The 12,075-nt window shown below is 38.1% G+C and overlaps 1 protein-coding gene across 3 annotated transcripts in view; it reads right to left on the reverse strand.

Annotated features, from left to right (window-relative positions):
* PRKCZ (protein kinase C zeta) overlaps positions 1-12,075 on the reverse strand; it is a 40,895-nt gene that overhangs the window by 16,032 nt on the left and 12,788 nt on the right. For 2 of the 3 annotated variants that reach the window (XM_085242211.1, XM_085242212.1), the window contains exons 5-8: positions 5,903-5,988; positions 3,123-3,254; positions 1,902-1,983; positions 964-1,016 (exon numbers count right to left, since the gene is read on the reverse strand). In XM_085242211.1, the coding sequence (XP_085098337.1) occupies positions 964-1,016; positions 1,902-1,983; positions 3,123-3,254; positions 5,903-5,988 (353 nt within the window). Of the gene's footprint in view, positions 1-963; positions 1,017-1,901; positions 1,984-3,122; positions 3,255-5,324; positions 5,389-5,902; positions 5,989-12,075 lie in introns of all 3 variants that reach the window. The other variant, XM_019622517.3, reaches the window with a different exon arrangement.

Consider the following 12,075-nt stretch of genomic DNA (forward strand, 5'->3'; position numbering starts at 1 on the left):
TGCAGGACACCTTAAATTATTTTAGTAAAGCTCAAAAGCAAGACTGGGAAGTCAGATCATTGTAATTCAGAAGAGCATCCATCAAAATTTAAATTAAAACAGTGTATACCTGAGCACTACCATAGCAGAAACTGCAGACAACAACAACAACTCACGTCTTGGCATCTCTGAATTTGAGACAAATTCTAAAGGCACATGATGGAAAATAAGGCAGTCACTTACCCAAGAGCAAGAACAACTCAAGTGTAAATTAATAGTAGTGACAAGTATTGTAGTGGAAGTAGAGGAAAGAAGGTACAGGTTTGTTTGGAAGCAGGATAACAAATCAGCTGCTACAGTTCTGTAAAATGCATTTAATTCAGATATGCCAGAAGCATTTTTAAAAGCAGCTTCTTGAAATCCTTTAGAATTCAACTCCTTTAAGGGAATAACAGTATGAAGAGATTGTGTCAGAACCTCTACAAAAGCTGAAAAAAATAACTTAAGTACATGGTACTTTACTTGTATTTCCACAGGAGCTCTCTGTAAATTATTAGTTATCCAGAGAGCTAGATAGGTAATGTACTACCAGATTGAACCAACTCTCTTAATGTTAGCCTGCAGAGGTAGCCCTAGGGTGAGAAGGGGTGTACATCCATTAGAGAGGGCAGACAACAATGTCAAAGCCACCACATGCTGTAAGAACCTATACAGCCAAACAATCTGCTAAAACAGTATTGTTTCAGCGCGAATGCAGGGAATAAAGCATCTCTCTCGCATCATGACTCAGATGACAAGAGCTGTTTATAGAAGAAATCAGAAAAATCCAACAAAATGCTTTAAAAATCATTTTCAGAAAGAAAATTCAGACCTCTTACTTAAGTAGTAGCAGAAAAAACAGCTGAAATATAATTAGCTATTTCGTAAAAGGTGTATGATTAAGAACATGTAGAACTGAATCACAACAGTAATTTTACAACATACCTCAGAGTCATCTTTAATGCTGTCATGCTTCCGGTTTGAGGGAATGTAAGGAACTGGAAAATATGTCAAACAGAAGTAGTGTGATTAAGGCCTTACTAGGAATAATTCAAAAAGTGATAAATGGTAAGATAATTCAGTATTTAAGGGTTAGCAGTTTGCTATAAATACTGTGGGACAGTCGATCATGTTTTTCTACTCTATTCTTCCAGTCTTGACAGTAGTTCCTAACCAAGGGCACTGCAGAAATAACCAGCTCTGAGACAGCCAGGAACTCACCAGTGAACATCAGGTAGGATAAATGAGCCCCAGACCCAGAACAGGTTAAACCACAGAAGTATTGATCTAGAAGGAATAATCCCAAATTCCACGCAATTTAGGAAGCCTTCAGAAAGTCTCAGAGGTGCCCTTACCTTAACACTGTAGATCAGATCTGTTGTTGCCAGCAGATCCACACTTAAATTCATATTATGGAATGGTTTCAAAACTTATGAGTCGAGGATAAATCTGAATCAGATGACATGCTTAAAGGAAACTTATTGCAATCAACTTTCTAATGAGCAAAGTTAATGGGACAAAACTAGAGCTCATCAGCCCCAAGTAATCTTTTGATAAAACAGACAAACTGGAAAGTGGGCTGTGTGTTTCGACTACTCTGGTCCATAGATCCACTCTACCACACCACACTTGCAAGTATGAAGAGAACGTTACCTAGAGAGCTTACTTAACTCTTCAGTAATGAACACAGAAAAGACAATTGCAACCTCTAATACCAACGTTAAAGATTTCACCCTGTGAGGAATATCAGAGGAAGCAAAGTTACCAATGAACAAAAGATTTTAAAGCAACAAAGATGTTCACAGTATAGTTGCAGTATTGTGACCTGAAAAATCTACAAATGAGGAAGAACAGGAATTCCATCTTGACAGAAGAATACTCACTTCCATCATTTTCTTCTGAAGGGAGGTCAACTTCATCATTTTTATCACCTAACTGAGGTTCCTGGGAAGGCATGACCGAATCCTTTGAAGACAGACAAATCACACAGAAAAACAACATCAGCTCACACAGACCCTCTTAGGCCACAGTGTCTTCCCATGTAACTGCAACAAGAACCCTACATTTGTAACTTCAAGAAAAAAAAAACTGGATTTCCAGAAAATATTTCAGAATATTAACACACTGCAATTGTTCTTTTTAACTACAACAGATGCCTAATCATCTCCCAAATGTGAAATTAGTATACTGTATTGCAAAGTTCAAACTAATTCTTCTTAAGTCTTCTGAGTGTTTTATGTGGAACTGCAACAAACTAAACACATGTCCAAATGATACTGTGCACTCACTTTAGAGCAGTGGCATATTCCTTTACTCATTATACAAAGGTATCAAATGACTTGATAAATATCACAATACCAAGTACTATTACATTATGTTTGGACACTGGTCTCATCCACAACTCATGAACCACATAGGATGACTCCAGTACGTACAGGAACACGTACAAATAAACTGCAAATAATCCAATAATGTCAAGGTAAGTTGTATCTAACACCAGCGAGGAAAAAAAATAATGGTTTAAGCTTCTAGTTAGCAAAAAGAACGATGCAAAAAAACAAGTAAAGCACTGGTTAAAATCTCTGATGAGAATATGGAAGGGCTAAAGCTTAGGGACACAGATTAACATCTAAAACCTGGGGAAGATAGTAGGGATGCCACTAGAAAAGCAAAAAGTCTTGGAGAAACAGATGGCAAAACCCAGCACAGAGGTGCAAACAAGATCTAAGCGAGTGTCTTAGTTCTTAAAACATTCCCATAGGCTTTAGAAAACAAATGCTAAGACTGTCAGTGACATCTCTTTATCTATCTGTAAAATGAAATACTGTCTACAGGAAAAGTAAAAAAAAAAAAAAAAAAAAAAGCAAGCTTGCTCACACACTTCATCACATCTCAAGTTTTCTTCTCTCACTTTACTGCTCACAATCTAAAGGCTTATCCTCTGTGGGCATTTTGGAAACTGAAAATCAATTAACACCAAATGTTATGAATCTACAGCCACACACAGTGTTTAATCACTTCGGATGCACAACTAGAATTAGCAGAACAGGGCACAGTAAGACATACTAGTTTTAGACAGAATACAAACTTAAACACAAACTCACCATATGCCTTTTGCAGGTCAGTGGAACAAGTATGTGACAACGTTTATGGACCAACAATTTGCAGTTGATACACTTGTAGCCTTGCCTGCTGAGACCCCATATCCTTTCACTGCACTGGCCACAGTATGCTCTCTAAAAGGCAGAACGCACATTATCAATTCCCATTATCAATTCCCTCCTGTAGGCTGGTAGTTAGCTAGCAGAAAGAGCTCACCCCACAAGGTCCCACCCCTATTCACTTCCTAACAGATGTGTAACAGAATTTGTGCCACATGTGTAAAAAAGTATCGTAACAGGCAAAAAATGTTACAGGACTCCACAAATCAAAATATGAAGACTGTCCTACATCTGCATTTATATACTTCTGAGGTAGAACATAGGTAGAAACCCTGGAAAACATAATTAAAAATCTTATCTATCAAGTCTGATTTAAAACCTCTGCGTGTTGCATTATTTAATACCTGAAATATACGGCCTTTTTTCTTCATGTCTGGAAATGGCATCTGAATAAATTAAATCAAAATGAGGACAAAGTAGTAAGTCAGACATTCTGCTGCTGACTTTAACAAGGCACCTCTTTAAGTAGTTTTTCCACTGTATGTGCGCTGTGGTCATTTTATACACTTTACCCAAACTGCAAATAGATCCTTTTAAGCCAAGAAGTGACCTTCCTTCAGTTATCTCCCTACATACAGGGCAGAGGTTGCCAAATGGTGACTTGCTTACTATTCACTATCTGCAGACTCTCTCCTGTGATTACTGTAGTGGGTAACAACGCTGCCCATCATCCTGCTCAGGCAGCCCTGCACTCATTCCCCATTTCAGGCTTAGAACTCTGCAACTGTCCCAAAGCCACAGAACAGTACAAGTCTGTTCCTCCCAGCAAACTGCAGTTAGTGTGGTTATTCAGATCCTCAGACTAATGAATCATACATGGTGCCCTGCCCAAAAGCATTAAACTACTACGAATCCTTTCCAGTATATAATGATCAGAGACTGGATGATTTTTGAAAAGAAACTGTTCTCTGTATCGCCTCTCATATCTTAATAGCTGTAGAAAACAAAGTTTAATTACATTCCATTTAGCTATGTAGCTACTCCCTGACTGGGAGAAATCCAAGCTACACTGTCCAGGGGAAAACAAACAAGAGAAAGTGCCAGGGCAGTAAGCCTTGGACATCTGTAGCCGCTTCTTTCAAAAATCCTGCTCCACCAGACAACTCTCAGTACCCCTGTATGGGTTTGGCAGCAGTAATATCGAAGGCTAAATAAAATGTCCTACAGCTTGGAAACAGCATACAAGAAAATCTCATTTAGTTTGGTTAGATGCAGGCAAGCAGCAAAAAAAAAAAAAAAAAAAAAAAAAAAAAAAAAAAGCAACTGTCAGATTCTGAGAGTAACACAAGTATCCCTCGTGCCTGCCCAAAATGCATATAACCATAGAAATAACAGTGGGCTTCCACATCATGTTCAAGATCATAATCACCAATATTGTAGTCTAATCACTTAGATGCTCAAATGTGTTCATTTACTTGAATTAACTGAAGGAGTTTTAAACAGTTACTGTGAGAAGTGAAAGAATTCATAAATTCATACTGCAATCGTGAAAATTCAGTTAAAATTTGGTATCTAGTTAAAAAAATGCATACATTACTGTGAAATATGACACTGAAATTTACAGGTAATAATGAGTTGAAATTCACATCAACTTTATTACTAGCTTCAGTTGGATTTACTTTCTGCTCTGCCTTAAGAAGATTTAACTTCTACAGGAATGGTTGCAGCAAAGTCAAATAAGTATGCTAACAGTTTCCAATTCATCATGTGTTTATTCACCATTAGCCCAATTTCTGCAAAAGTTCATTATTTATATTAGTAACAGTAGATTATTAAGATGGCATGTATGTAACCACAATTAAGTGTTTTTAACTCTGTACCAAATGCACATCTAAATAAAATTTATGGAATGTTTCATACTACAAATTACAAAAATAACATAGGAACAGTACAGTACACAAATGCTTGCTCTAATTCAGATAAACAACCTATGTTTTTCACATAGACACTGATAAAATAATGACTTTGAAGGGGCTTTTCCTGCTTTTAAAATGCAGATTTCGGATAAGAAACATTAAGGGAAAAAACCATCCAGGCAGTAGTACAAATCTCATAGAGTACTGCTGAAAAAGACAGTTAACTCACCTCACTGTTCTCTGTTTTGTATCCAGTTCCCAAAGTGTACATCACATTTGTATGTGCTGCAATACTTTGACATAATGGGATAAGAGTCAAGGAGGAGCCTCACCCTTAAAGCTACATTCACTAGCTCATGTGGATTAAGTCAGATTCTTAATGCACTTGTATTTTAGCTCAACGCAGATTTTTTTCTCTTAATTAGATTACGTAATACCACCAATTCAAAACAGTTCAAGCTAACATCAAGAGCTGTTACACCTAAAAATAACAATATATACTGAAGGCAAAAGATCACGCAGCAATCAGGCAGCTTAATCGCTATGGGTTGATTGAGCCCATGAGTTTAAATATTCACAAAAACAGCTTTTAGAGACTTTAAAAATAATTGCCACCAATCAGACTCGCAGACTGAGCCTCCCGATTTTTCTGACCCGAATAACGCTGCACAGACTGAAAAGCCACATCAATAAGCATCTTGCTTTTCCTTTTATTTTTTCCACCACTCAAATACAGAGAGCACGGACTGAGAAAACAATTACCACAGAGCATTACCAAAACCCTACATTTTATACAACAGTACTCACTCTGTTAAAACGTTTGGCTTGAAACAAATGCCCATTCACTCGGTACAGCTTCCTCCATCTTCTGGCTCCACGTCGGTAGATTGATTCTAAGAAAGAAATTAAGAAGGTGTAAAGCAGCAGCATGGTGGCACAGCAATAGCAGACACACTACGGTAAGCAAGTTGTGACTGAAAACAATCTTGCTTTTCTAAATAGCAACGCACAGCTAAGATCCCTGCCGATTTAGTTTTTTTTTTAAGGCAGCCTTAAATGACAGCTTCTGCAGGAGGTGCTCTCAGGCTGCCTCTCCCTTTTTTACATCTCTCTCTCTTTTTCTTCACATGATCCTAATCTTGTTTCCTGCCTGTGTGCTGCTCAAGCTCAGGTGAGGAGGAAGGACGGGTGACAGTTAAAGGAACAGCTTCCTCCAGGGAAACTGCCGTGTGGATCCCACCATGGCAACCTCATACGTGCCCATGAGAAGGAGCCTGGTGCTAAAAGCACCGCGCGGTTGAAGAGTTAAAGATGTTACAAATCTGCAGAACTGCATTATTTGACCTCAGTTTTATCTTGGTTAGTAAATGCTATCTAGAACTATTTATTCCATTATGGAAACAGTTTGAGTGCAGGTCTGCAATTATTTCTAATAGAGTCTAAACATGACAATAATAAATAATTTAAGCTGCTTAAGACAGATTTTTCAAGAAGCCGTGCAAAACAGCACTGAGCACCTACTCCAATTCCATTTTGTTGTCGCTTTCCACATATATATGTGCAATGCTTGCCTGGCTCATTAGAGAATTTGATATTAAGTACAAAGAGTTGAAAAATCCATTGTGCAGCACCAGCCCTGCTGAGAGCCGCTCACAGCTGCACGGTGACACAGGCAGAACCGCGATGTGAGCAGCACTGGGACGCCCAGAGCAGCAGCACCAGTGGGTCCTGGCAGGGAAACACATGGGGAAGAGATGGACTGGGGAGCTGTGAGGAACTTCAGCAGTCACGTGAAAGCTGGCAATGCAGCCTTGCTAACAAGCAGCCAAAAAGGAAATCTATCATAATACGATTCTAACTGCTGAATTACTTGTTTTAATCACACCTATTAAGAGGCTCAAATATGTAAGTTTACACATCACAAGCAAACCTCAAAGTTGAAAACCTATTTTTGTCAGTGAGGCACGTGGGACACATCTCCTTAAAGAAAATACATCCTGCAGTGCTTTCACTGGTAATACAGCACTATACAGCTTCCAAAGAAAAACGAGAAGCTAAAATACTTCTTAGATAGCATTACTTTAAAATCATCTTCAGTCACACGAGTAACATTTTTCTATACAAAGCTCTAACAGAATGCCTTTTCAAACACACTATTTATACTAGCTATAATGCAACTTAAAGCAGTTGGCAGCTTGTACAGGATATTTTTTATCCACTTCATACATGAAACATTAGTAAGTAAAACAGTGTCATAGGGAATAGAGAACTAAACAGCTTTGGAAGCATTGAGAAGGTAACAATAAGATGCACACTTTTATGAGACCTTACAAATGGCAACACGTGTTGTATTTTTTATCTAGGTGCATTGCTAGGACCAATAAAAACAAGTTTCCCTGTATGTGATTCTAAGTGTATTAGGGTCCAATCATGCTTTCTACAACCAAACCTCTGGACTTCAGATTACAGTTAGAACCACAGAAAATCCAATAGCACAATTGCAGTCTTTGCTATCAAGGTAAAAACAATCTTTAGTCCCCCTTACTCAAAATTCAAAAGAAGTTCAATATTGCTTTGTGAAATGCTACTTATCCTCTGTAATTAGATAGTAATCTTCCTGGTACAACTGCAAAATATACCACACACAAACATCAACCTAAAATTGTCCCACCATTTGTAGGTGGGCTTTTCACCAAGAAGAAAAAACATCAAAGATTTTCTCAAGGATAGCTAATGGATGCATTATTAGACAAAGCACCATATGGAGACAACCTCATACATCTGTGTTCTGAGCAGCAGCTTATCACCAACACGAGGAATAGTAAGTGACGGGTAAGTTAACGAGCAGCTCGTGTTGATGAAGTCTGTAAATAAAGGAGCAAGTCACTTCCCTAATTAATGATAAATATTAAATTCAAAGTCAGGATTTCGTGTCATATTCTTAGGAGGCAGCAGTCTAACAACAGCTAACTTAATTTAACAGCTTAATTTAAGAAGTACAATCCCCTCCCCCACCCCACTTCTTTGAGACAACAGCCACTGATTCAGTGTGGGGTCAACTCCCATTCCCTGTCTGTACCATGCCAAACTGTATACACCTCCAAGATCAGAGTTTTGGAATAGAGACCTTATTTTCAAGTTCAGATTAAAAGAAATAAAAATTCAGCTGAATGCCTACTTCACCCAGCTGCCTGTACATTGAAAACAGTGTGAAACAACTGGCACTGCTGAGCAGTTCTTCCCTCTGTCATCAAGTTCTACGTCTACATCACTGACAGGAATGCCTGTAAATATATTTAATAGCTGTTGTGTTTGTTTTTCCTCACCAAAAGCACTCTACATTTATTTTTCACCACCTCTTCAAGTTAAAAGAAAAAAGAAGAAATAAACAAAATGTTTTAAATCGTGGATATAAATTGGTGAGTGATTTAAGAAGTCTGCTGTTCAGTGTTCAGTCTAAATTGATTCATTTACAGCAGATGCCTCCGCATTCAAGAATGGTCCCATCAGAACTTACCAGAAACTGGGAGGTAGTTGAACACTACTTTTAAACAATATAACGTAGAAAAACAGAGATAAACAGAAGAAAGTGCAATTACTTTTCAGATGACAATACACTTTCCCAGCACTAGAGGATAAAAGGAATTGAAAACACAGGCCCAGCCTCTCCCCAGGCCCAAAATATAGTTTTTCCCATCCAAAGCAGCTTGACAAAGCTTGTACTTTCCAGAATACATAAGAGAATTCATCAGCTGTCTGAAAAGTGTGCCTTGTACCAACAAACAGCAATAGGAGAGCCACAAACATTTTTATTTCCTCTGCATTTGGATTTTATAAATGCGTTTTATGAGTCCAAAATCTGCTTTTATGCAAGCTATAATGAAATCTTTTACCATAATAAGCACAGAGATAATTTGCTACCACTGCAAATCACTTCTCAGAGATTAATGCAAGTTGTTTACAGGCCAATTACATGGCCTGCCAGCTGGACACTATGAGAATGCCCACTTTTTGTTTTGTTCTTTTAATGTTTTGCTGAGCAGACAAGTGAGCATTCTTTCAAAACCAACTTAGAAATTAGAACTATGAAATGGATACTGGTATTTCAGCTAGACTCTCAGGGAGATAGTTCTGTATGAAGATAGAATAAATTTAGTGAAAGCAAACTTTAAATGTTTTGGATGTACGCTGCTCCCATCTCTGCTACTTACTATTTCTCTAATAGTTGCACTGAAACAATAAAACCACTTTCTAAAGCACGTAACAGACATGCATTGTATGGTGTGTTAATAGGCCTTTCTTTTTATTACCACTAAGCTGCTATGTACAACTGACATTCTTTTTCAGAAGATGTGAAGGCTAAGTATGAAGCGTTCTCAATTCAAGAAACTGCAAGCACTTACTGAAACGGACAAGGTGCCATTTATTTTATTTACAACTAGCTAGTATTTGGGAAACAATAAAACCTCTTCTTTTTCTCTCCTTTCCAACAGACAGCAACTTCAAAGGGCTCAGCCAACACCCATTTCAGCACTGTTGGGCACAAAACCTGCCCTCCATGCATACTGATTTCTCATGCATAATCTCTTGGTTGCCCATCTTCATATCCTCCTCTTAAAGTGGCTGGTAAGTCAGACTTAACAGGACACTGGCATGCAATAAAAACAGAGCTAACTTCTCATTTTGAAAAAGCTGCACTGCTGTTGTGTGCCTCTTTAGTTCAACCACACCCGTTAATGCCTTGTGTGTTCTTGGTCTGAATGTTTAAAAGCTCATCTGAATGGTTATTGGAAAAAAAATCAGGACCACCTCATCATTAAAATCACTGTTGGCATTAAAAATAACATTATCAAAAAGAAATTCAACATCAAGAAATAAAATGCTCAAATAATACTCAAGCTTCCCTCAGAAGTTCTCTTTCCTTGTGATCAACAGATGGACAATCAATCGAAAATATCATGGACAAGGCCTGAGAAGCACCTTGTGTGGAAGCTAATGATGCATGCTAGCAGAACCAGCAGGATAGCTGCTTTAGCTATCAACAAACAGAAGGTGTCTAAGGAGCTGACTTAGCAACTCTTGAGCAACAGAAAATCATCAACTGATACTCAAAGAGTTATGTAAACATTTGGTAGCAAACAGTTTATAGAATTATTTCTTGGAAACTGTGATGGAATTGTAGCCCTGCAACTACCATGGCCTGCAAGAGCAGGAGATGCTCAGCAAGGTTCTGGCAAGCAACAACAACAAAACAGAACTTAAAAAATCTCAATCAGATACAGCAAAGATGATGTTTTTAAATGGTCCAGCCTGCATCAACATTGTGTATAAGACTGTAATATGGTTACTATGTCAAGTGCAACTACGGCTGCCACGGCCACATCCAATATGGGCAATGCACAAGAACAGGTAATTAGAACTTGCACAAGAACAGGCAATTAGAACTTGTGCCTTGCTGAAGGTAATATTCAGTTGGGCAGGCAGTGTACCTGCATTACATTCAATAGTTTGGCTGAATTTGTTAAAGACTGCTGTAAGAACAGTTTAATACATTGACAATGTTGCCAAAATGGATAAATCTGAGAGGAGAGTAGAATTCGCCCAAGCACTGTTAGAGAGGCTGCTGCAAGTTTGGTGGCCAACTTACTTCCATACTAAATTCTAGAACAACTGTGAAGTCACACATTACTTGAATACAATTCTCTTTTTCACTTGTGAGACTTGGCATTTATCAAACAACCACTAAGAAATTTTCTTCTGGTGCCCATCAGATTACTTGACTCACATTCAAGTTATAAGCATCCACACTTATTTGATTTTGTCATCACTAAAATTGCAGAATTGTTAAAGAAAATTCAATTTGAGTAGCTGGTGGTTTTACATTTATTTCAAATTCACAAGGCTTGCATAAGCTGGCTCCACAACGCCCTTGAAACAATGACTTGAGTCCCACAGTCTCAGCATTAAGACACACTCTGAGTCAGGCTGCTTACCTTCACAGCATGATTCCATTACTTCAGCTTATGATTCGTTCTAAAAAACAGTTCTATTTCCCTTGCAAATATTTACGTTATCCCAGTATTAGCAGAAATTCAGTTTTGACGTTACTCCATGAAGGCTTATTTATCTTCTCTAATATATCAGACTGTTAAGTGCACTTCCCTGAATTCCTTCCAATTTAATCTGCTAATATCGTATACAGAGAAGATCTCAGTACAACAGGATATTATTGCCTTGCAGCAGGACTAACACTCCACATCTACCTCTTGCTAGTCTGATAGATTGGACACATCTGTATTTCAGAGCACCTAATTCTGCTTTGTATTAGGAAAAAAGCAAGCTGAAATTAGAACGGCCAAAATTATCATGTCACAAGTTGAGTTCTTCCAGTTGTGCTCGTTCCATCATCCCACAGATAAGACTCATTCCAGAGGTTCTTCAACCTGTACCTGCATTCCCTCTAAGCCCCCACATACAATACACAGATAAAACATGTTATTCTTGGGAAATGTATGTATGTATGTATAAGAACCCAGAGCTAGCAGTACCATAGAGTATCACTAATCTTATTATCATTACTTAGTAGTAGCTAAATTAAAAAAATGAATAGTTTCAGAAGCTAATCACCGGACCTTTCATATTCTGAATTAAATGAATACATGCTAACAGCTAACTGAATCAGTCTTCAGCTTGGTTAATTATTTTATAATGCAGAGGATTACCTTTACCCTAGAAAGCAACCTTCCATCCCAGAGCTTCTCATCCTTACAGAGAAAGAAGAGCACAAGATAGCCTTATGCACCTGCCTGCTCCTCTGCTCTGTTAATGGAAAGCTAGTGTTAAACACAAAGAAAGCACGTTAAAATCTCCCAAATTAACGATGGTATTTGTCTTCCTGCTTTTGGAAGGAAGCTCTCCATTCATCCCACAAAGGCAAGGAATATAATTACAACAGGTCTGCAAAGCTTATGTTCTGCTTC

Source organism: Meleagris gallopavo, chromosome 23, assembly GCF_905368555.1.
Source record: "Meleagris gallopavo chromosome 23, MGAL_WU_HG_1.1, whole genome shotgun sequence".
Lineage (NCBI taxonomy): Eukaryota > Metazoa > Chordata > Aves > Galliformes > Phasianidae > Meleagris > Meleagris gallopavo.